At 38.8% G+C, this 26,448-nt stretch overlaps 1 protein-coding gene and 1 long non-coding RNA gene across 4 annotated transcripts in view; one reads left to right on the forward strand and one right to left on the reverse strand.

The window, feature by feature from the left end:
- atrnl1a (attractin-like 1a) overlaps positions 1 to 13,119 on the forward strand; it is a 320,080-nt gene extending 306,961 nt beyond the window's left edge. For all 3 annotated transcript variants that reach the window (XM_042432657.1, XM_042432659.1, XM_042432658.1), the window contains one exon: positions 11,358 to 13,119. In XM_042432657.1, coding sequence (XP_042288591.1) covers positions 11,358 to 11,479 — 122 coding nt within the window. In that variant the 3' untranslated portion in view covers positions 11,480 to 13,119. The remainder of the gene's footprint in view (positions 1 to 11,357) is intronic.
- Positions 1 to 25,912, reverse strand: LOC121911310. The gene is made up of 3 exons (XR_006099827.1): positions 25,680 to 25,912; positions 13,145 to 13,242; positions 1 to 691 (listed from the first exon to the last, which is right to left on the reverse strand). It is a non-coding gene; the product is annotated as an uncharacterized LOC121911310 (long non-coding RNA).
- Positions 25,913 to 26,448: the final 536 nt, after the last annotated feature.

Here is a 26,448-nt window from a genome sequence, read left to right on the forward strand (position 1 = left end):
TTGATGTGTCCCCTTTAATGAAAGAGCTCATGTATCAGAGTGATAGTGCTGCTGTTTCACTGGCAGTTTCTCTGTTTACCACCTTCCACTACCTGATGTTTGTACATTAGCTCAGCACTGCAGCAGCAGACTCATTTTCAGGAAATTAGGGCCAACGAGAAGCTCGTCACTTCTCGTCAGGCAGCTCTCTGGGGGGTTTCCAAGCTTCTGTTGTTTTTCCTCATCAAATCAATGCGATAGCTGTCGTTGTTCCCAGCGTTTGAAGCCTGAAGTCGATGGTTGTCTGGATGTTCATCTTTGATTGCGCTTGTGCAATTACCGTGACGCTCTGATCACTACACATGCACACACACACACAAACATGTAAACACCAAAGAGCACATAAAAAGAAATCGCCCACCCATCATCCGTCCCCCGGTCTCTCGCTCCTTTCCTCCCTCCACCCTCCCGCTCCCCAGAGAGACTCTCGGCGGAGGGTCAGACAGCAGTTCTCTATTGATGTTGAGCATGTATGAACGTGAAGTCACTGCGGGCTAGCTCCGCCCACCCTCGACGGGAGACACTTCAAGAGGAATCGTCGATGAGCGAGCCTATTTTAGCTCACCTCCCCTCGTCTTCTTTTTTTTCTGCTCTTTGTTTTCTTCTCGTCCTCCTTTGCTCTGCTCCCCTGAGGTGTTACCATTAACTGACCCTTTACATGTAAGACAGAGGAAAAAGAGAGAAAACCACCCATGTTGGTTTCAGAAGCACACAAGTCTTACAATTTACAGTCTCTCAGCTGCCAATTTCTCAACCCATAATCCTCTTTCTTCTTCTCTCTTTGTCTCTTCTGGTGCTGTTTCTAGGTTTCAGACCAACAATGTGTCATTCTGTGATTAAAACGTGTGCTTGTTCCTTCATAGCAGCGATGCTAAGTTCAACTCTTGGTGCCACAACCTCCCAACAGAAAACTATTACAGTATTTATTATCAGTGATATCTCTGTGGAGTTTCTCAGAACTTGAAGATATAGTTTATTATCGATAAGAAGACTAAAGCATGAAACATAGTGACGGCATTTGATGTGTTAGACGGTATCAGCAGGTCTTGTAAAGCCTTAAAAAGCATTGAATTCAGTTTCCTAAAAATATATTAAATATTAAAACATCTTAAACTTAATTAACAAAAGTCTTAAATATTTTTCTTTTTAGTTGTATAAAGTTTTTTTAGCTGATTACAGGCTGTCAGGAGATGTTAGGTACTGCTAGCTACTGTAGCTAGGACGCGTAGCTGGGAAGCTAATCCACTCGGGATGGGTTAGCATCGATTTTTAGCATTTTATGACACTTGTCCAAGTCCAGGTTGCATAATTTGATTAATTATATCATTAGGAATTTTTGTCACATACAGCTGAGAACCACTGAAAACAATCTGATATAAATGTCATTAAATTCAGGTACTTAATAAATAATTCCATGACCGGCATGACAGTGACAAAGCTATTATATTGCGGTCTATGTGGTATTAAAAAGGGCTTTAAAAGTCTTAAACTTAATTTGGTGAACACTGCAGAAACCAAAACACAAGCCTTTTGTTTTTTTTTTGTTTTTTCTGCGAACGCCAATATGTCGGTGGCGGCGTTAAGATGTGTGTCACCGTGGATGGACGTGCAGCGTTTTGTCAGAGAGGAAGTCACTGCCTTATTTCTCAGCGTCTACACTCTAGAGAAGCAGTGATTTATACATATTCACTCCCTCCATTGAAACATTTATCATACCTCTGAACCCATCTACAGCACATGTGACGGGCCGGTGAGTTTTGACATTTTTTGTAAACATTTTAAGACGTTCTGCCATCCCTCATCATCACCGTCATCACTTCTGCTGTCTGGTGGGGAGTTTGAAGGACTTCAAAAATGCTTGTTTGGGTTTGCGTCCCTCTTGAAAAGTGAAGTTTAGACGGAGTGCCAGATCGACAGACAGATTGGTGAAGCGTCAGCGGTAATACCGGGGGGTTGTGCCAGACCTAAAGAATCAGATTGTGGATGCAAGTGGCTGAAAGGACTTTTAAGGGTGTCTGGCTCACCCTTAGAGTCAGATATCAGGAAGGAGCTCGGAGTGGAAGCGCTGCTCCTTCACGTTGAAAGGAGCCAATTGAATGTCTGAATGCATCCCTTAAGAGGTTTTCCAGGCATGTTCAGCTGGGAGTTGATCCCAGGGCAGAACCAGAGCGTGCTGGAAGGATTCCAGCTCCTATTTTGCCTGGTAAACATTTGAGATTGCCCAGAAGGAGCAGGAGGAGGACGGGGCTGGGGGGACGTGGGGTCTGGGTTACCTCGCTTGACCTTCTGCTATCGTGACCCCGACCAGGGGCCACATGCATAAACAATGTGTGCACACCATTTCCAGTGCATAAACTGGTATTTACTGGTGGAGAATGTGCACACCTCAAGTATTCTTTAGATTAGGCGTACACATTTTTCTAAAACCATCTGAGGGTGAGGTGATGAGGTGGAGATGAAATATGAGGAATCTTTTAGTAAAACAATGTTTGTTTAGGTTGATAAACAGCTGCACTGATTGTGTGATTTTTGCATTTACACAGAGAGAAGGCGCATTTATTAATGTAACATTGATTAATTACTTTTGTGTGATTTATTTGATCATTCTTTTAATTTACATAGGAGTCAACTTTTTATTTTATCCTTAGTTGTGACACTAGTTTAGATATGAGCGCTGCAAACCAATCATTGATTACATTTCTGAGATATCACTGATCCATGTGCTTAATTAATGACATGGATGGTATTGAGAGCGGCACAGTCGGTGATATGGCGCTTTTTATTTCCAGGTGTACAGACTGGTAGAGCAGGTGGCGACTTGATATAAAAACGGCTGGTTCAGGGCGCGTCTTCATCAATTTATGGCTAATTATGGGAGTGGAAACGAGGCTCCTCAACGACTGAAATTTATAAAACAGAACCGTGTGTATGAATCTGACAAAAAGAAGGTGTATGCATATTTCTGTCTTTGTGCATACACACAGTTTAAGTCTTTATACATTTGGCCCCGGGATGTGGGAAGAGGCTGATGATATCAAACATGAAGCCTCTTAGTTAAGAAGTGTGTCACTGAACATGGATACCAGTGATCTCAGCATGTTCTCTTCACTTGCATCGCTTACATTTTTGTTTTAGACGTTCAGATATTCAACTTTACACATGACAGGACAGCCTGAGGATTACAGAGCTGTTCTGCCTCAACCTTGATGCATCTATAACAACACTCTGATGATTAAAAGCCACAGGGTACTTTTACTCGTATACACGGACACGTATGTTGCACAGACACTTTTGGAGCCATGAAGGGGAGCACTTTTTTTTTTTTTTTTACCATTTTGTATTAGCTAAGCTCTGAGTCTCAAACTCAGCTTTTCCTCTCTCTGTCTCTCTCCACAGGCTGGTCTTTGTGATGAGATTACAAGCTGCAGAAGTAGAGGAGGTCTCTAAGCCGGTGTATGGCTTTTGCTTCACTCTGATCTGAGACAGAAACACATGCACATAAAAAAAAAAACGTTCACAAGAGCACACGGGGGCCACTTCGTTTAAAACCAAATCAAATTACTACTTTTTTTTTTGCATGATTCTTAGCCCCGACGATTCAACCAGGAACACTGAAAAACGACGACAAATGCGGCCGACTTTACCGCTGTGAGACTGGCTGACAGCTGTCGTCACCCGAATTACGGTTCGACGTCTCGCACACACGAGCAGGAGGAGCAGCTCGACCCGCTGAGTGACTGTTTGACTGATTCAAAGTCACAGTGGCCTGACATGATGGACAGAACAGGAGAAAAAAAGACTGACAGACAGGACAGGTGACAGAGAGGGAGGAATGATTGGGGAAAAAAAAAAGGGGGACAGAGATCTTATTTTTGGCTCCAGTCACCACTTTTCCATCTCTACAGCCCCCATCTCAACGACGTCTTTCTCCCTTGTCAGTTTTACCTCTTTATGCTCTGTCTCCCGCTGATCCAGTTGTTTCATTTTTTATTGTTTCATATAAAAATGAGACTCAATCAGCGGTATTAATGGATTTACCAGACTGCACATATCCTCAAGTTTGGTGCAGCAGTGTGTCGTTGAGGAGAAAGAGAGAGAGAGGGAGACTGTGGGGCTACGTTTCTCTCTCTGTCTCTCTCTCTCTCGAGCTTAGATAGTGGGTCAATAGAGATTGAGGCGCAGCGGTATTCACAGCCGCCTTTTCCTGCGCTAATCTGCCTATTCAGCACCAGAGATAGACCCCAGAATATGAGAGAGAGAGAGAGAAAGAGAGAGAGAAGGGGGGGGAAATAGAGAAAAAAAAATACAGGTACAGTAAGATGTTGAAAGTCTTTGTGAGTAAAAATAGAAAGAGCAGCGTGAGAGAGAAAAGGAGGTATTAAAAAGCTGAGAAGTTGGAAAAAAAAAGAGAGAGACAGGCGTTAAAAAAAAGGGATAGAGAGGTAGAAAGGTGGACATGCATCAGGAGATTCAGAAAGAGAAGAGACGGAACAAAAGATAAGTGATTGAGGAAGTTATTAAATGAGAGCGGTTGGTGGTAAGAGTCCACGGCGACGCCCCCCCCCCCCCCCCCCTTCACCCACAAAACCAGATTTGCATATCGCAGCGGCGAAGCAGAAACGATAAGTCGTTGTGGTTACGCTTTGATAAATCCACTCCTGGTTTGATATAAACCAGCTGAGGAGAAGTGGAGAGAAAACATAATCCTCCCCTCCTCATCTCTCCCTTTCCTTTGCTTCCTTCCTACATCTCTCTATTTTATCATTTTATTATATTTCTATTCTCAAGTCTTCGGCCTCTTCTTCCTCTTTTTTTCTCTCTTGTTTCCTTTAAAATGTTCCTTCAATTAAAACCTGTATCATGGCGACATGTTTCTAGTTTCTCCTTCACCTGCTCTAGTCTTCTTCTAGTCTTCTTTTTCTCTCCGTTGTCTTCTTATTCTCTCGACACCCCTCCTTCCTTCCTCTCTCTCTCTCTCAGTCCTGACAAAGCATCTTGAGCCTTTCTGCTGTATCATTCTCACGTTGGCCCTCTTCCTAAAGGAGGAGGGGAAAAAAAATCACTTTTAATATCGCCTGAAAGGAAATTGATTTTTTGGTAATTTGCATTAAAAACATAAAGGCTGTCATTGTGACACAGCGATATGACACAACACTAAAAAATAATATACACTAATTAACTAATCAATCTAACGTCTGTCGCTCTCCCGGTTGAAAAGGGGGAGTAGATTGTCCACAAACTAGAAAGGTAGTTTGCTAATTTGATTGCGGTTATGTTTGTGTGCAGTTTTTGCAGTTTTACAATTTTTTTGCTCGATCAACCCTGATAAGTCTTCTTGTTGTCCTGCAGTTTGAATCCTATTTGAGACATTTTTAGGTTCAATATTTGAGTCAAATGATGAATCACTTTGCAAGACTGATAAGATAAACCAACCCCAGAATCTTTACACAAATTTCTCACTTGTTTTCAGTCTCAATGAGGTCAAGTGAAGAGATTTATTAATGTTAATGCTTTGTCAGTATAGTAATACATCCAAAAAAACACACACACCACCATATGAGACCACTTTGCAGTTGTTGAATATGATATTCTTCTAGTTTTCACAAAGGCTAAGCTAAGCTAGCAGTTTCCCCCTGCCTCCAGTGTTTTTGCTAAGCTAGGCTAAACACTGGACACAGTGACCGCACGTATAAATCAAAAACACACACAACACCATATGAGACCACTTTGCAGTTGTTTTATTCTTCGAGTTTTCACAAAGGCTAAGCTAGGCTAGCAGTTTCCCCCTGCTTCCAGTGTTTGTGCTAAGCTAGGCTAAACATGTCCTCGACAATCGCATTATTTGAAACACGAGACTGACACGAATCTTTTTAATGGCATAGATTCATAAAACATTCTCGTTTCCTCTCAGTCAGACCAGACACAGCCTCAGACTGTGGCCACTGGCCTTGTAAGCACTGCTGTCGTACTGTCTTTGTCTGTCGACCTCCTTCCATCCTCCTCTTCCTCTGTCCCACTGTCTCCCTCCGGGTGTCCGACTGGATAGCTGCTTGACAGGAATCGGCGGGCAGAGCTCGGAAACTGGGCTTCATTGACCCGGAATGAATCCCCGATACTTTGATCCTCTCTGTCTTTGAAACTGTCCACCCCATCGGGACGGACACTCATGTCACCCTCACTCCTTCATCTGTCCGCTTGTTGACTTTTAGTGGTATTTACAGTCAGGCAACTCATGTATAGATACGAACAAACCCTCATGATTGATCATATCTAGTCACTGTTCTTACCTTACTTATTATTTTGTCATTATTTGCTGCTAGCCTTTGCTTGCACAGTAAAAAAAAAAGTAAAGCTATTAAAATGATTGACGGAACAATTAAACATGTATAAGGATTAATTAAGACTCAAGGTCTTATTGACTTTGCAAATTGGATCAGATACATAAAAAAAGAGAAGTCAAGGCGAGGTCAAAGACCCTGATGAGGATCTTTGTACCGTAGATGCACAACTGTCTTGTTTATTTTAAATGATGTAGCCTCATAAATCAAGACTTTTTAAACCTTTTTTAAAACTCAAATATCTTGGGATCACCGTCCTCTTTGCTCAGATATGTTTTAGAGACATTTAAATATGAATTTCAGGTAATTGCAGTCTTCGAACGAGCGGAGCGAAAGGCTCTACCAACCACTGCCATGTACTATTAATGAAAAGCATCCTAGTTAGTCAGGATCAAAACCTGAATCTTACATCCGTACATCAAAGCACTCGTGGTTGTGTGTCATGTTTGCTGGTCTTTCAAAACCTGAAATCAGTGCCTCACAGATGTATAAATATTTGAATGTCGATGTGTTAATATTTGACTGACTTTGATTCCCCCTGCCGTGCTTTTTTTTTTTTTTTTTTTGTTTACTATTATACTGGATCCTGAGCAGGCTACCATCCACCGGTGCCTTCATCGACGAGGGTGAGCGCTCACTCAGAAACCTGGCTTTGATGTTTAGGCAGAGAGGAGGGCCCGGCTGTGGAGTCTGTCACCGGGTTAGCGAGCGGGCTCCTCCTGCACAGATGTTTTCCAGCTACAGTCCCGGTTTTTCCACGTCAGACCTGTGCCGATATGCGTTCCTGGGGAATTTTGCCTCTTGCTAATGAAACCATTAGTCTGTTGGGGGGGAGCGGGAGGAGAGATCGGAGTGTGAGGAAGGGGGGTTAATGATGCATCAACTCACCTGACAAAACAATCACATTAACGCGCCCAGTCACCACAGCAGCAAATGAGCATTCGCACTCACCTGCAGCATAATTTGATTACTTTTGACCAATTTAATTTTGCAAATGGAGACGTGTGTGTTCACCCGGAAAAATCAACACAATTATGATGGCAATTTGTCAAAGGTGAAAGCTATTTTGATGGAAGAATATTCAGATGTCACACTGGAAATTAATGAGGATCTTTCTTTACTTTTCCCTCCAGTCTTTGTGTTTTGTCTTTTCATCAGATGTGCTTGTGGCGTGGGGATTCGGTGTTTGACATCTTGCACACAGGTGTGTCTGTATGTAAATCGTTCCGGCTGTGAAACGGGTTCAGACAGATGGATTATTAGTTTGTAGAGACAATGTGACATTCCTGCTGCCTTCGTCTTGGCATCCAGTCCTTCATAATCAGGTTCCAGACAGCTGTCTGTCAGATCAGAGCAGATTAAATTACGTAATGTCCGAAATGTCTTTTCCGTCCCTGATCTGTTCCTTGTCCTTTTTATTTTATTTTCCTTTGTCATCTGTCAATCATTTCCTGAACTGTATCCACTTTTTTTGTTTTTTTCCTCATCGAGGGAGGGCTTAGAAACAGTTTAAGTTTTCCCTAAAGTTTGATGATATATAGAAGTCAGGATGCTGGAAGCTTTAATCACATACTGACAACTAAAACTTTATCATAAGACATCGTTTCCCTGTTTAAACCATACAAAACATACAAGGAAGACAGATTTATGAACATACATGAGGGCTTTGTTTTACTAACTGGGCTTTTTTATTAAGCAGGTAGTCAGGATGTTAGAAATATTGAGCTCATGAGTCTAAGTCCTCCTTGAAGATTTTGACCAGACAAAAAAAAACTAAACGTTTGAAAGCTGTTTTAGTTATTTAAAATATTTTATATTCTATTTGTTTAGTAAAGTCTCAACTTATATTGTAAGTTATATTGTAGTTATATTATATGATTTAGTTTTCTTTCACCTCTTTCACTGTAAGGAGACAGATTCTGGTGGTAATGCTGAATTCCTGCAGTAGTAGGCCTATCCACGAAAGTGCTTTAGTCCACTAAAGCTCTTAAACGTATTCAAAGACACAAAGGATATGTAGCCATCGAAGGCAGAGACAATGAAAACTGCTAGATAGTAAGCATATATTTAAACAATGTAGGAGCTAAAACAGTCAAAAGTCAAAAAAAGCCTCCAAACTCTGAAAGACGTCTCAGAAATCTTCTCTTTTTATTATTACACTGAAGAAGGAGTCTGTGCTGAAACATCTGTCTTTGTGTTCAGCCATGTGATTTAATAAAACGAGAGATTTCTGAGACATCTTGTGTGGAAGCTTTTCTGACTTTTGATTGTTTTCTTTTGCACCTGGAGTGCAGTTGTTTTGAAAATTAGTAGGAGTTAAAACATTAAAATAATTGACTTTGCAAATGTTTTATGAGGAAGAACGTTCGTTACACCTTAAGAATACATGTTGCGTTTTGATAAGAAAGACTGAATATAAACATAATTCTCTGTTTATAAGACAGATTTAAATGTAGATTGGTAACTGTCCAGGTTGCTGAATACCAAACAATCTCAGACAAAAAAATACTAAGGTCATGACCTTATTGTCCTCAATGGCACTGCAAACTAACACATATTCTCATTATTGACTGATTAATTTGATGATTATTTTCTTGTGTAGTCAATTTATTCTTTTGCCTGTAAAATGTCAGAATAGAGAAAATGCGTGTTATTAGAACTCAAGGTGACATCTTCAAATGTCATTGTTTGTTTGATCAACAGTCCAAAATCCAAAGATATTCAGTTTACTATCATGACACAAAAAGAAGCTGCAACCAGCTAATTTTTGGCATTTTCCCTTAAAAATATGAGATTAATCACAAGATAGTTGCAGATTAATTTTCTGCCAGACTAATTGATTAATCGACTTAACATTGCAGCTCTAGCGTAGAAGTGACGTGGCAACTGCAAACTATGGAGGTGTGTTTATTCCTGAAATATACAGAGGACCTGCAAACAAGCATACTGACATTTGGACTGAAGCACCAATTACTATAATGAGCAACATAAAGCCAAATCTGGGGGTTTGTTTGTGGTGACCAAAGTAAACACACCTATAAAACGCTGCCAAAGTGAAAGAAACAGACACAATGAACCATATTCCAACAGACCAGGTGCTGCTAACCAATCACCTTCCCTTCTGTATCTCCATCTTTTTCCATTAAGACAGCAAATAACTGCCGGCTGCCATATTTGTCTGTGTGGTTTGCTGTGTCTGAACTTTACACAACATGTATGTGTACAGGTGCATCAACACAGTTATTTACACACATACCCCCGCGGAGTCACGTACACACACACACACCGGCACACACTGAGCGACTGTGTAATCAGCTTTCCTCTCTCCACCCACAAAAAAAAAAATCCCAAGAATCACTTGAGTGTGAAATGCTGAAAACATCCTGCATCCAAATCATATCAAGAGCACAGCAGATTCCCTCCACTGTTTGCCTGTTTTGTTTATTTGGCTCCTGCATACTGGCAGATTGAGCTCTAGTCGTAATGACCATGCATTGTCAGGCCGGCGGTTGTCGGGAGGGAAAGGCAGGACGAACCGCACTCGCAAAAAAGCTGCCATGACTCTAAATCCACATTAACAACAGCAACGACTGCCAAGGTAACACAATGCTGTGAGGCATCTGATGCCTTGGTGCATCCGGCCTGCTCTCTGTAAGCCCCGCTGTGGAGGGCGAGTCGCACATCAGATACAGAGGTTGTTTTAGAGAGAGAGGTATGACATCCTGCTGGACGGTGAGCAGTGAGAAAGGGAAGAAAGAGACAGGATAGTGGGGAGATACGCTTCAGTGACCTCAGCTTTAGCCCCCTTGTCTCCCAGCTGAAGCCAGACAAGCTGGCCAGGGAGACGTTGATAAAATGTTGTCTGGATGTTGTGATGAGGTATCTGCCAGTGGAACAATGCGTCTCCTCCTGTCACACATCGGCTGAGGCTTTTCACTTTGATGGCTTTTCACACGATTTCCACTTGCTTTCACTTACTCGACATTCTCGTTTCATCCTCTTTGCTCTATTCTGGTCGCTCATTTTCTGAGGCCCTAAATAGCAAAATAATGTATTTATATAGCACTTTTCAAAACAAGTTTTACAAAATGTGTTTTAGACACACACAAGGAATAAATGAGAATTCAGAAATACATAAAATGTGATTTTGTTGAGTAGTATGTAGAATGTTAGTCGCATTTTAAACTAACATCTATAAACAATTTCTTTATATCAGACTATTATGAGGAGAAACTAATTTTATTCACAGAGGTCAGCAGATACAGACAATTTGGCCATCAGCAATAACATAAAATGAGACATGACTACAGATAATGTTGCTAATGTTGATTAAAATTAAAACGGAAGGGGACCCAAAATAGAACCTTGAGGAACTCCGCATTGTAGATAATGACAATTGTTAAGTTTTACAAATGCATTTTACAGAGCTAAATATTTGATTTTCTACAGTAAGTTTAGCTTTAGTATGCTTTAATTTCTAAAACAATCAAATATAAAGTTATTTTATGCATGTTGTAGCAAGTTTGGTGATGTTTAACTTACCCCCATTAACCCCATTACCAATTGTGTTGATCCTTCACACGTCGTTAAAAATATATATATTTTTTTTTTGGTAAGCTGCACATACACAGTAGAGGTGTGTCTTGCCAAAACAGAGCATGTAAATAGAAAACAAAAGAGGGCCCACGATAGTACCTTGTGGAACTCCTATAATTTAGGAAAATTATGAAAATGACAGAAAATTAATATTAAGATTATATTTGAGATTGACCTCCATGAGTCATCTAAATTTTACAGTCAGTAGGTGGTCATTAGTTAGCCTTAATGAAGCCATATCAGCTCAGTGAGTTGCCATGACGCAATTTAAACAAACCACCTGTAATATGATTATCACATTTTGCAGAGTTTTAAATATAAATACACCCAGAACAGCATTTCCTATATGTCTCTTTTAACTGTCTTTTCTCTATGTACTTCTAGGTATTGCTATAGCCAGTGCTCTGGTGGACACATCACAACAGCGAGTGATGGACTTCAAAGAAAGAGGCCTGGGTCTGAAGCACCGCAAACACACCGTGCACCACCAAGGGACCTGTGTATGAACTGGACGCCCTCAACGAGGTGACAACACATCCATCGATTGCACTGGAGATATTCTCATTGAGGAAAACATCGTACAACAAAAGGCAAAAACCTGCAAAAATTGAGTTTGGATGATGATTGATCTTCAAGTGGCATGGATGGGACTGGGGATGTAACTAACACCTCATCAACAGTCACCCAAACTGGGGAAAAACAGAAATTGTGATCCCTTTCCCTCCCTGGATCAGATGGAAACCTTCTCCGTCAACATGCTCTTTGTGTTCCTTGTGTGTATGTGTTGGTCCTGATGAGCCAGGAAAATAAAAATTGGAATCCTTACTGCAGATTGTGCACGAAAATGTCTGTGTTTTACTACGAGAGCTGACAGACTTTTCCACTTCCACGCCATGTGGCTCCGCGTCTCCAGGGCTCTACTTGTCTGTCATGCGGCCTGCCATATTGACAAAGACAAGCACTTGTTTTACACCACTAAACCAAACTAAATAGCTTTGAGCTCCAGTGAAAGATATTGAGCTCAAATTATCTGAGCTGAAATGAAGTCCTGACTTACAAACTCACTCAGATGCAATGCTGGAAAGAACAACATGGACCTAACTAGATCAATGCACTGCAGAGGACGGAGTTCTGTGGAGGAGGATTTGCTCGAGGATAAAAAAAAAAAAAATCTCCACCTGGAATTTTAAAGACTACTATTGTTGCAACGTTGAAGAAAACGCATCTTGGTATGAAGATCATCGGTTACTGTTGAAATGTGTCATTTATGAAATACATGTTTGTTGTTTTTTTTTCCCTTCACCAACATTTTGAAGTCGACATTTTGATACCTGCTCAGGTCCTCTGATGGAGAATTCCATTATCTGTAGCTGTGGGCCTTATACACATCTGTATATGCACTATAAGTGAAACGCTTTATCAGTACATTAGGACCCTCTGTGGGATAATATTATGCAACTGATCATCCTGATGTTATGTTTATTCTGGGCTGTGATGTCACCTCAAGGTCGGTATCATCAAACACATACTGTACTACTGATGGTATTCATATGCCTATCAATTCATTCCTTACTGTGAAGCTACAGTATACATCTTTCCTCATTTGTGAAACATTTTATGTAACATCTCCTTACATAATATATATTTATTAATTACGCAAATTACAGTCACATACAATAATTTCTAAGTTTAACAAATGCACTAAGGTTTTTGTTTTTTTTATTGAAACAGAAAAACTTCATTTTAAACAGCAGATCTGTGCAGTATTCCCTCAGTGTCTTTTCATTTCCAAACTTTAAATGATTTATTTACATATCAAATATATTTTATGCATACCATAGTAAATTTGTGTGATTTTTTTTTCCCCTTTATCTATTGTGTTGATACTTCATTTAATATTGTAAAGTCACTTTTTATCAGCTGCACATACACAGTAGAGTTATGTCTTCATGCATATGTATTGTCGATATATATTCAGCCTGATTGTTTTCATTCGGGTGTTTTGTTTCCATGTAATTTTGCACCAGTTTGTTGTTGAGACTTCTATTAACAAAGGGCAGCTCACCGCACTGTATTTGTCCATAAGAGCATAAAATCTGTACATTATGATTAAAACATTTTGATGCCTCTTCGTATGGTAATTGGATCTGATGTACTGTGTGGATTCTTACCTCTGGGACTGTATTGATTGGTGTTCTCAGGATGTCAATAAGGTCAGATGACAAGCTCAGCAAACACTCCTGATAGAGATACAGACTGGCTCAGCCGCCTGAATGGACAAACAGAATGAGAAAAAGTTGAGCACAACGTGTGTCGATGTTAATAATTATTACTTTATGCTTTACAGGATATAGTACAACATCTCTTTTGTTGCCAGTCGGTCTTGTTGGACCTAAAACTACTAGAAAGAGCTCCATAAAAATTGGGTAGGATTCATGATCCCTAGAAAATATTGCTTACATATTTTTTAGTTAACTCCTAATCGGGTAGGAGTTCAATATTGTTTTACCAAAACTGAATCCATTATCAAATCTGAATCCTTTTGAATCCCTTCTCGAATCTTATAAGGTTTAGCTTTAAACATTTTCAAGTAACTAAAGTCATAAATAGCTAATAGCTGTCATCTTTTTTGGATGAGAAGGCAGAAACAGTTAAGTTTTGAGTGGCAGCCAAATTAATATTTTCAAGCTGAAATTATATAAACAGCAGGGGATATGAAATGTTGATTAATTGTACTGGACATGTTGAAATACTGACTTGTACTCATATTTTTGAAACACTACTTACATCCAAATATTGAAAATCCAAATACTGAACTATTATAGGTTTTGAATGTTTAACTTGAGAGATTCTCCTGGAATTGATTAAACATAATCAGCCAGATAATTCCTCTATGGAGTCAGAGGGGAAAAAAGCATCATTTTGCACCATTTTTCTGACATTTTATAGAACAAACTACTAATCATTTAAACCAGAGAATAACTGACAGATTATCAATAATGAAGATAATGATTATTTGCAGCATTTTAAAACAGCAACAGTGACAATCAGCACTGAATAAGATAAGAATGTTTTCTGCTATTTGCTCCTTAAAAAGACTGAGAAGAGACAAAAAGGCTCGATGAGGTTTGTTAGCATTGGACCTTTGTGAATGTGCTGATTGTGAGGAGTTTAGCAACCTGGAACCAGCTCAGACCTCTGACCTGTCCAACACAACCATCAACCCAAAACACTTTCTTCAACAAGAGTTTGGTCCGTTACTGCAGGACACCAACTAACGCCTGGATTTCAATGACATTTGCTGTGGATATTCTCAGTCCCCAGAGGATGAACCCAACGCTACATTAGCTTACTCTAGCATCACCCTCAGGCCAAAATGTCAACTGCATGCACAAACAACATCTCACGTCATAATCCAACAGGAAGATTGCAATGAAATGCAATATGCTGAGAATATTCATACTCATCAAGGGATTCATCTTTTGATGGTGAAACTGAATTAACAGTAAGGAAATTGTCATTATTTTAGACATTTCTTACAGCAGAACATTTGTCCTGTCAAACAGATGCAATTAATAATGTTATTAATGACTCCATTGCATCCAGGTGTGCCTCCTGAGGCCCTGCTGTTTTAACTTTTATGTGTTACCGAGCATCAGAGCAGGGCTTGTTTCTGTTTGTGTATGCGGCTGCATATACAGATGCAGTTAACAGATATATATAATAAATCCACTCTTTTTATGGCTGTATTGCTGCAGTGACTAATAGCTGCCGTGTGCTTGAAAATGGACCATTGATTATGTCCTTAGTCGTGAAGCAGAGGAGGCTGGACCGCTGAGGTGATCTCAGCATCTTCAGACACTTTTATGCAAATATGTGACTATAACCAGGAAACAAAAAAAACACCAAAAAGCACCAACATACATTCTTCCAGGGAACAGCAGCGGAGAATCTAGCGGCTGCATCGCTCTACTGTCTGGCTGCATTTCAAAATCCTTCACAGTCAGTGATGTAGTGGTAAATAAAAAGCTGGGTAAACAATGCTTTCAAGTCTGTAATCATTTGCATATGTCTTCTTCTACTTTAAAATACCTTGTCGTTCTGTAACCTACTGCTCACTAAGAGGGGAATTTATCATTTCAGCATGGAAATGATCAAAATGACATTTCATTGAGGAAGGTTTACCATCTGATATGTCCCAGATTAACCTTAATTTTTGACAACTGTATCAACAAAGGCTGTAAATCTTTATCAATGAAAGGTTTTTGTTTTTTTACACCCTTTTGCTTTTGACCCCTTTCTTTGAAAAGGCCTGTGAACATTTCATGAGGTCAATGCTGCTGCTGCTGCTGCTGCCACCATTAGTGACTAGGAACAGATAAGTGCTCCTTTTTACGCTCTCAGCTCACTATATTTTTCCTCAAGATAAAAGACTGCAGTATTTAGCATTAAGTGGGCTGCTGGCATCTCCGCTCTGCTCAATACCTGCACATCACAGGCAGCAGGAAGTGGTGCACTTTCCCTTTTATCCTGATCTATGGTGTTTTTAAACTAGTTCTGAGGATCAAATGAGGTCTGTGTTTTAAGAGTAAAGTCAATGTAAGAAGCTGAAAACCTGAACACAAAGCTATTGCAAAGAGTGGAAGAAGAAGAAAACTCGCCTCTATAAAATTGACATTCTGCCACTGTTGGGCTGAAGTTGCATGGGAATGTCGTTGTAAACCCTTAACATCTGTTTTAGCGTCATTAATCTCTGGTAGAAAATGGAGACAAAGAGCCTGACACACTGCTGACGTGGGTCCCACATGTTCACATATGTGCAAACACTCCAACTCCATCTCCAGTGAGTTGTGTTCATATGCAAATTCAACGAGTTATGTTCAGCGGAGAGTTCGGTGCAGATGCAATAAGTATGTGATGCTCATATAGTGTTCAATCAACAGAAAATTATTCAGCAACTAGTTTGATACTTGATTTAGTCATTTTTCAAGGAAAATAGATAAACGTTTGCTGGTTGCAGCTCCTCAAACGTTAAGATTTGAAGCTTTTGGAGTTCAGACTGTTGATCTAATCAAACAAGACATCTGATGATGCCAGTTTTGGCTCTAAGAAGTTATAACTTTTTCATTATTTTATGTCATTTTACATACAAAATGATTAATTGAGAAAATAGTGATAGCAAAAGTTGTTGCAGTTGCAGTCCTACCGGCTTCCCAGAAGCACTGAGATTCTTTTTTTTTTTTATTTTAACCTTGGCCACAATCTTTAACGAAGCCACTAAAAGCTCATCACCAACCAACATGGTCACCACGGTGCACTATAGTTAAGTCAAGTCCATTTTTATTTAAGATATAACCCAATATCACACATTTCCCTCACTGGGCTTTACAATCACCAAGTTCACATCCTCTCTGTCATTTGGATTTTTTTCCACAGAGATTCAGTTCAGAATTTTTTGGCAAGTTCAAAGCTTAAATTTGAGATGTAAGTACAATATTGAGCTTGGAATGAATCTTTAATTAAATCAGTAAATCAATTCCACATCATCTCTGCCAAGTCTGAGTTTTGGTGTCGCGGTGACGTCCCCGCAGACACACAGATGTCTCGTATTAGAGCGCACACTCTTCCTGAAAGCATGTTGTTAAGGTCAGTCTACTCATCCTCCTCCTCCTCTCTCTCAGCCTTCAGTTAACTCACTGTCACTCTGCCCAAACACTTTCTCTCTTTTCATCCCGAGCAGCTTTGTTTCTCTTTTGTCTGCGTTCAGTATCCTTCAGAGCTGTGACAGTTAGTTGACTAATCGTCATTTTTAAAGCAAAACTGTCAAACATTCCCCAGTCCCAGCTTGTCATTTGTTAGGATTTGATGAGTTTAACAGTGATAGTAAACTGAATTAGAGCTGCAACAATTAGTCATTTAATTGATTAGTTGCCAACTATTGAATTAATCTGTAGACCTTAACCTGTATAACATGAATTCTCTGATTCCAGCTTCTAAAATGTCAATATTTTCTAGTTTATTTTAGTCTTCTACACAGTAAAAAGATAACTTTGTGTTGTGGACTGTTGGTCAGGAGAAAAGAAGAGATTCAGGGATGTCATCATGGGAAACAGTGATTGAGATTTTTCACCGTTTTTCGACATTTTATAGACCGAACAACGACTGGATTAATCGATAATGAAAATAATCGTTAGCTGCAGCCATGAACTGCATATCTTTGTCGATAAAAAAGAACAAAACAAAACAACAAAAAAAGGCAATATGAAGAGGTCACCTTGGACTTTAGGAAACTATGATGGACATTTCTCCCTGTTTTTAGATGCTTTATAGTCTAAACAATTAGTCAATTAATCGAGAAAACAATCAGCAGATTAATGATAATGAAAATGATCATTATTGTAGCTCTGGTATCTTTCCATCTCCCTGCTCTCACCCTCTTCGTCTCCCTCCTTCCCTCACCTCCCTCTTGTTGAGGACTGAGGGTCCTTGTGATTGATGCCCCATCCAGACCTCAATCTTTATGCCATTACGGGCCAATTGCGGCGGGTAATTTGGGCCGCAGTCTGAGGACGAATGACCGAGTCAGCTGGGGGGTGGGTGGGTGGGGGGGGGGGGGGTCATCACCAGATTACAAAGCGCACCACTGTCCTCCACCTTCCTACACAAACACACACACACACACACACACACACGAACCACTGACCAGTCAGCCAGCTTCAGTGACGCTTTGAAGAATGTCGCCCCTGTCAGCGCCGTCCTCTACTCACTCCCAGCATGCACTGCTCTATCATAAGTGGCCTTCTGCACTAACAAAGAAGGCTCTTTTTGTCCCCCCTCTCGGCACACAAAGTGCAAAGACATGAGGGGTGAAAGGGAAGGAGTGAAGCTATTGACGCACTACATCAGCTTGCTTATGTGAGCAGTAACCACAGAGGCACGGGGGACGTCTGCAGGAGGGTCAGCTGACAGGTCGAGGTGACCAGCTTCCTGCTTTGTCACACAGAAATGTTTCTATTCAGGAGGAAACGTTTTGTATCTGAAATGTGTTTTCCTTTCTGCTCTGTTCAGAAATACAGAAAGAACTTGCAGCTTTCTTTTTTTCAGTTTTACTTTTTTGACAAAATTCTATTTTGCAGTTTTTATTATGACAGAAAAATCAGTATCCTCTTTTAAATCACTTTAAAAACTTTATTGGATATTTATTATTATATTATGTTGTAAAGCACTTTGCAATCCCTGGTTTTGATAAGTGCTATATAAATAAAAATGACTATTATCATCATTATTATTATTATCATCCAGCATCGAGTAGTCTTTAATTTCATCTTAATCTGCGTAATTACATCAGTCTAACATTTAAAACAATTTGAGTTACAATCTGTGCAGCTATTTTGTTAAAACACACAGCATTCCCTTTATGTGAAAGCTCTTTATGGGAATTCTACTTTACTCCGATAAATTGAAGAACAACATATTTTTAATCCCCAATTTCACATGAACGCAATCTGTACGACACCAAGTTCACATCCTCTCTGTAAACGTTGTCATTTGGATTTTTTAACAAGTTTTTTGGCAAGTTCAGAGCTTAAATATGAGATGTTAGTGCAACATCGAGCTTGGAATGAGGGGTACTGTGAGTGTGTAGACTGTGTGTTTCATCATGAGTTGGGTTGCAGGTTTTACATTACGAAGCCCTGAATTGTTCAAGCTACAGTGAGGATAGGGGGGTCACTTCTGAGTTTTGAAGCTCTACGATGGATAAATGCATTTTTGTAACCTGATAAAAATAAATAAAACCTCCTAAAAACTTTGATTTGTCGCTTAAGTTTACTTTTGGAAAAAAAAAACCCTTTTCTAAATTGTATGGCAAGATATTCCATCACATACCTGTATATATACACTCTTACACCTTGTTTCAACATTTCATTGACATCTCTAATGATTAAAGTAAGTAATAAAATATTTAAGTCTAAGAAAGTACAGGGCCATTTGGGTTGTTTGCAGAGGTAAAGTAACAAATAAATCACTTAAACAGTGTGAGTGAGAACATCACTACTGTCTGTATTTCATTATGGGTCAGGCTGCGTCCAGTACGGGCTCATGTCAGAGTTTTGCAGGTACGGGACGGATGCAAAACATCACACACGTAATCTAGTCTGATATTTTTTGATTATATTGGGAAACTCTGGGATATCCTAAGGTTTAAAACAATGCTGTGCGGCTTAAAACTACTCTCGACCACTCAAACCTAAATTTAGTAAAACAACACCGCTGTTTATGCAATAACAATAAATAATAGATTTTAAAAAGCCAAGTTTTAAGATAATAAACAGATACTTATTTCAGTGGATATTGATTTACTTGAATATATATTTCATTGCCTTTCATGCTGAGAGATATTTCTATTTTTCATTTATTTATTTAATTTCTTATCAACATATGTCATCACTTATTTATCTATTTCACTGTGAATTAAATAATTTATTTATTCAACTGTCTGTTCTATTAATATAATTATGGCTCATCTAGTCTTCAGTAGCTCCTTCACATACTGTATATAACCTGTAATAAGCATTTATTTTGTAGCACGAGCTTGTAATTAATGGAATCAATGGAACTACAATGGAAGTAACTGAAGAATGAATCAAAAGTAAAATGTAATGAGCTAAAAGTGAAAGTAAAGAAATTAATATTTTATGACAAAAAATTCCTGGAAAAATAAATAAACTGAGTGTTTCTACTCTGCTAATTTACTCTCAGTATTTTAATTATGAAACCTTCTTTTCACAAACAATACATATGCTTCCATTTTGCTGCTGACATTTCCTTATTGACCCCATTATTGTTTTATAACACCATAGTTGAAGAAAAACAAGTTCAGTCATTACATTTGTGAACTTCCTGCCTAATTAAACTATGATTGCAAAGAACCAAAGATGATCAGGATAAAAACATCTATTAGTATTCATAACCTATTTGTCATAGTGACATGAATTGGCCATGCAGGGCTTCACGGTGTTACACAGAGGTTCCCTCGTGACGCGTTAATAGATGTTAATTCATGCTGGTGTCAGGAGACCCACCGTGTTAATGTGAAGTTTTATGACCTCCTCTTATAAACTGTTCATTAATGAATAAAGGTTTGGTATTGATCAACTATAAAAATATGTAATATCAGGGGGCTTGTTATGGGTGTGAGGCTGAGGGTCAATTCTAATTATTTTTTAATTTTATTATTAAACCTTTATTTAACCAGGTGAATCCCGTTGAGTTTGAGATTACAAGATCTCTTTTTCAAGGGAGACTTGGCTGAGATAGCAGTGATACAGTGTTTCAAACAAGATATTATTAAAAACACATAAAACAAAACATACAGTAGCAACTCACAGAATCATACGCCTAAAAAGACCGACAGGAGGAAATGGATCAAGCTAAGGAAGCAGTTACAAAGTCCAGTTGAATTTGCCTCTAAACGCTTCAATACATTTTTAAATGCCCTAATCAGGATCCGCTCATCTAGCTGCAAATCTGTCTGCAAGTGGTTCCAGGCTGCAGGGGCAGAAAACATAAGGGTCTGTTTGCCAAATTCATTGCAAACCTTAAGGATGGACAGTAAGAGGGTGTCATTTGAGTGCAGACTATAATTACTAGTTTTGAGTTAGATTTACTCACAAAAGGTAAGAAGGTAGCAGACCAAGGATGGACCAGTGAAAGTCTGCGTAAGGCCAGCAAAGGCCACTGAACTCTGGCATAGAGAGTGCAATGGTGAGTGAGAGCACTGTGGTACACAGTATCCAGCCAATGTAAGCATCGGGCAGGGGTCTGCATGTACAGCAGATCATCATTTTTAAGCAAGGGAAGGAACGTAGCCTCAACTAATTTTTTCCTAGCAACATAAGAGAAGCAGGATTTGTTTCTAAAGTAAAGTAAAGCTTCAGTTTCTTTACTGAGTTTTCAATGTGAAATTTAAAGTTTAAACGATCATCAATTAAAACACCTAGATACTTGTAATGTGACACTAATTCAATCTGACTGCCCTGCAAGGTTACAATTTAAGGAAGAGAAGCTAAAGTCTTCCTGGCATTAGAAAACAACATCAATTTGGTTTTTCTAGCCTTTAACACAAGTTTCAGATCAAACAACCGTGACTCTACAATACCAAAGACAGATTGCAATGATGGCACCACAGCAGTAGACGACAGTATCGTCAGCATAAAAATGACCCACTCGGTTGGCTACATAAATTCAAAATTCTCAAATTTCGGAATTGCTGCTTTTCTTGGTCATACATGTAGTAGATTCAGTATGTTTGTGTTTTGGATTGTTAATTGGACAAAACCTTGGACTCTGGGAAAACTGTGATGGACATTTTCAGGTTTTAATATTTTACAGACAAAACAACTGATCAAATATTTGACTAATTGAACCAAGTTCTGCTAAAGGAAATTCAAGCTCTTCAATGTCTTCAACTGAGTTCTAAAAACCTTATTTTGTTAAAATAACATGAAAAAAAAATATCTGCCAGCATCTTGTTACCAACATAAGTCATGTTTTAAATAAGTGTCTGCATCTTTAAATAAATAATCAAGAAATAAAAAAACTTTCTTTTAAAAAAAACACTTTGTAGCATAAGCTGATTTGCACTGGAAAAAGATGAACTTTTCAAACAAAATAAGACCTTGAGGAGTCGATAAAGACCAAAATGAATTGCTATGAGGGAGATTTCAGGAGTGTAAAGAAGCAGAGATGAAGCTCGTTCTGGTCAATATCGAATACGATATAATTTGCACGTATAGCCATTCCTTCTCCTTCTTCTAGAGTCAGCTCATTATTGCAACACAATAGCCAGGTAATGCCTATACTCCATAGCTTTCATCACAAGCTCACAGTGCTCATATCCACTGATGCCATTCCACAGTAAGAAAATAAGACTCTAATGACTCTTAATAAGCTCAGTCTCTGCATGTGAAATGCTGCCTGCTATCAAAAATCCAATTCCCCACACTCACCGGAAGTTATATTTGATAGCTGTCTTTATAGTTCTGTTTTTGAGCCGCGGTAGGGGGGTGGGGGGTGATTTCAGAGTTTTGTAATGTATTTTTTGAGCATGTGCTGTTTGAATCAGTTTCTGCTCCTGCATGCTTGGCAAAAAAAAAGTGAAAAACATTTCATCACATTTTATCTGGACAAAGAAAACATGTATGGTTATTGAATTTTAATTGAAGTTCTTTAATCAGATGTTGAGTCACAGTGCTTTGATGTTTCCATTAACATTTCATTTCATTCCAGGCCCATCTCACACCTCATCTATAAATGCAGTGTTCTCTGTAATGATGTGTCCACACCTCTGCACAGAGGTAGAGACGTATAAAAGAAAAAGTGTCAACTGCTTCCCTGTATGCATGTTGGGGGTCGTAGACTGAAGAGGATTGCAAACTGGACTGAAGGGTAAAGCCTGTTAATGCAACACCTTAATTCCTTCCATTAACAGATTAGTATTATAAAGAATGATATTAAAGGGGACATATCATGCTTTTTGTGATTTTCTGTTATTTTTATACAGTTATGATGTCGTATGTCTATATTAAATATGGTCTAATTTCTAAAACTTAAGGTAAAGGTATGTAAAAATTCTCCCTGCAGATCAAAAGCTATTCTGAACGCTTCATTTGCAGTTAGTTAGTTACTTCTACTTCACCATTGAACCAACATCAGATTAGGGCTAGGCGACAGAGACAAAATCAAATGTCACGATTTTGAAAAAATATCGAATTGCGATTATTTTGACTGATTGACTGCAACTGTGATATGATTTGTGACATTAAGGGGAATGATCATTTTTACATCATTATTCTCATTTTCATTGAAAGAACATTTTAGAGTGTGATGTGTAGGCCGGGACATCTCTGTAGCACGACAATATTTAATTTAAAATGGTATTTTGACAACAAATATTGCACCTTCTGAAAATTGCAGTAGGCTATCCTACATCAGATTTGTACATGCCCACAAGCAGCCGTCCGTTCCGTAGCCTATGTTGCTAAGGTTGTTCCATGGGTTGTTCACATCGTCCACTTGCATATTTCGGATCTTATTTGGGCTTGAACATGTATGGATGTATTTAAAAAGTTGACATTTTGAGTAAAGAGTGAGAAAAAGAAGTGAAATCCAGCTACTACTGTTTGTTTCGGTAGCCTCCAGAACCACAAGCCAACCACAAGCAAACCTCACCACTAAACAGAAAACAGCCCTCAAAAATGGAAAATTGAAAATGGAAAATGAGAATCTAGAAGCGTTACATTAATTCAACACCTGTTTGCATGATAGACACAGTTACTATACTGTACGGCACTCCACAGGGATCTATCCTGGATCCTCTTATTTAACTTCTATACACTTTCACCTCAGACACATTATACAGAAACAACATTTATAACCACGATTATACCTATGATCCATAATTATATACATTTCTATCCTTGGATGGTCTCAGTTTCAAACACTGACAAACCATTTTTTCATTTGAATCGAGACAAAACTGAAGCAATATTTTGTGCCAAAGCAAAGACAAAAGATCAGTTAAGGCTTATCTTGATTCCTTCTTTTGAATCTTTGTAACACACCAACATAATTTTCACAATCAGACATGAGCTGAAATGGCCAGTCTACTAATCAATTCGTTTTTTCACAGAAAAGTAATTGATAAGTATTTGTTATCACTGATTAATCATTTAAGTCATTTTTCAAGCAAACAAGCCTCACATCTCCAGTGTCAGCTTCTCAAATGTGAAGATTTTCTGCTTTTACTTGACATACAACTATAAATTAAATATCTTTCGACTGCTGCTCCATCAAATCAAGCAATTTAAAGACCTCACCTGGGGTTCAGAGAAAATGTGATGGGGCTTTTTTTCCACCATTTTTTGATATTTTATAGATTAAATGATTAATTGAGATTGGTACGAACTTTATCACTTAAATGCAAAGGGAAGTAGCTTTGAACCAAAACCATGTGGAGACACTTTTGAGAGAGATTTGAGAGATAAAGAAAGGAACATTACACCTAACCTCATTGTTTGGACCTAAACGTTCCTTTTTCTTTTCTATTTCATAATCCAAGCAATTGAGTAGTTTGAACGGGACTGTGTGAACACTTCTAAATGAGTCTTCTTGACTTCTATACACAAAATAAAGTTAGTCTTGCATTAACTCCAAGATGTTTGAGGTCTGATTTTATATAACGTGGACTGGATTAAAGTGGTGGAAAAATAGGCCTATCCAAATCTTTTTCTTCAATAAAAGTAGAAATGCCACAGTGGAAACATACTCCATTACTTTTACATTAAGTAAAAAGACCTGAATTTAAAATTGCACTTATGCTACCATAAACAATTATTCACCTACTCAAGGCTTAAAAAGTAAAAAGGTACTTATTATGAACAATGACTCAGATCTTTCTGCAGAGCAGACTCTTGCAACATGTGATGCAGCTTTTACAGCCACGTCTGGAACCAACTCAGATCTTGGGAAATGTAGTTATACTGCAATAACTGCTATTATGGTGCACTACCATATATTAGAGCTTGAGGACGTGCAGTTTGTCTAATGGCCATGTTGGAAGATAAATGCAGAATTATGACTAGAAAGTATATCCAAATGTCAGACTAATTTTCTAGCATTTGATGATGATGATGAGAACACGTCAGACCTTTTTCCCACCATCACCCTTTTCTGTTTTACATTTAATGCTTTATTCATAATGTCAAAAATGCATAAGTAGGCATCCTGAAAATAGTTTCCCAAAGCTTAAGATGCAACCTAAAATGTCTTATTCTGTCCCAACCAATGGTCCATTATCCAGGGATATTCAGTTTACTGTCATAGAGGACGATATACACCAGAAAATGACTCAGAGCCATTAATCAGTTATCAAAATATTTGGCGATTAATTATCTGTCTATTGACTAAATGATGCAGCTCTAGATCAGGTAACTAGAGATGCACCAATCTGACTTTTTCAGTCCCGATACTGATACCGATACCTGGCCTTTGGGTATCGGCCGATACCGAGTACCAATCTGATACCAGTGTTTAATTAATAAGCTGTCTGCCTCACTGTGTGGAAGAGACTGGGATCATTCTTTTATGTGTAAGGCAACATTAAGCTTGACATTGCTTTCCTAACTTTGTAAAACAAAATGTAACAAATAAATACATAGATTTATACATAAAATACATTGTCAGCTATTTGAGTCAGTATCGGACCGGATATCCGATATCAGAGGCGATATTAATGCATCTCTACAGGTAACATCACCTGGCTGCTCCATCAGGCTCTTATGTTCAAGCCAAATATTCATTCCCTATTAATGAGCACCTCTGAGCCATTACAACATACAACAGAGTGACACTTTTAAATATATAACCTGCACCTTCCTCATTATAGCCTTAGAGGAACTAGCGAGAAAAGACGCCCGAAACTCAAAAATGACCGACAATAAATTTGAATAAAAGCGGCAGAAGGATCATTAAAAAGGCTTACATTTCTTATTCAATCAAGAGCAGAAGCCAACACCTGTCACCATACAATCAAAACACCACAACACTATGTCACACAAAGTCTGCGCAGTTTTTGCAGACTTGTGTAGTGAGTCTCTTCTCTACAGCGAGTTACACCAAACTCAGTGACTTTGTTGTTGTACTCACCAATCTGAATGAGCTTCCGCGAGCTTTGCGTATTAAGTCCACCACAGTCTGCGTTAAATCCAACTTTATTCGTTAATTCGCAGTGCATCACATCAAATCTACAAATCTAAACCCACTGAACTGCTCTGAACTGTCGCAACAGGGAGTCAGAAACAGCAAAAAGGTTGCAGACTTAAGAGAAAACTCCACCCTGAGTATTTTAGCTGAACAGAACGCACCTGTTGAAAGTGTGTGTTTGGTTTGTGTCAGTTACTGTGCCCGCCGGGTGGTGCGATCAGTACTAATGCAACACTTTGGGTGTGTTTGATTTTCTGACACTTGGTGTGCTCGCCGGGTGGTGCATTAAATCAGTGATTAATTGAGGTGAATGCAGCCTGGTGTGATAATTACCGAGCTCTACATCCACATTAGCCTAGATAACTCTAGGTCACCAGCTATAAAAAATGTAGGCCTATAAATGTTCAGAGATGTATTTATTCAATTTTCATAATTTAACATGTAAAAAAGAATTAGATTTTATCAGAGTTGTCTGTAAGACTTGATATATTGCATTTGCTGTAAAAAGCACTGAAGCTCAGTGTCCCACTTAAGCAGACAAGCTGTTCGACTACATCTTAAAAACCTAAACAAGAGAAGAACAGGGTCTTGTGGGGTTTGAGTCTGTAACTTCTGAGCAGAAATCAATTATCTTCTGATCTTTACACAAGTATGATTGTATCACTTCACAAAACAATGACAATATTAGTTGTAGTCGTGCCCTGGCACTACA

This window comes from Thunnus maccoyii, chromosome 14 (genome assembly GCF_910596095.1).
Source record: "Thunnus maccoyii chromosome 14, fThuMac1.1, whole genome shotgun sequence".
In the NCBI taxonomy this organism is placed as follows: Eukaryota; Metazoa; Chordata; class Actinopteri; order Scombriformes; family Scombridae; genus Thunnus; species Thunnus maccoyii.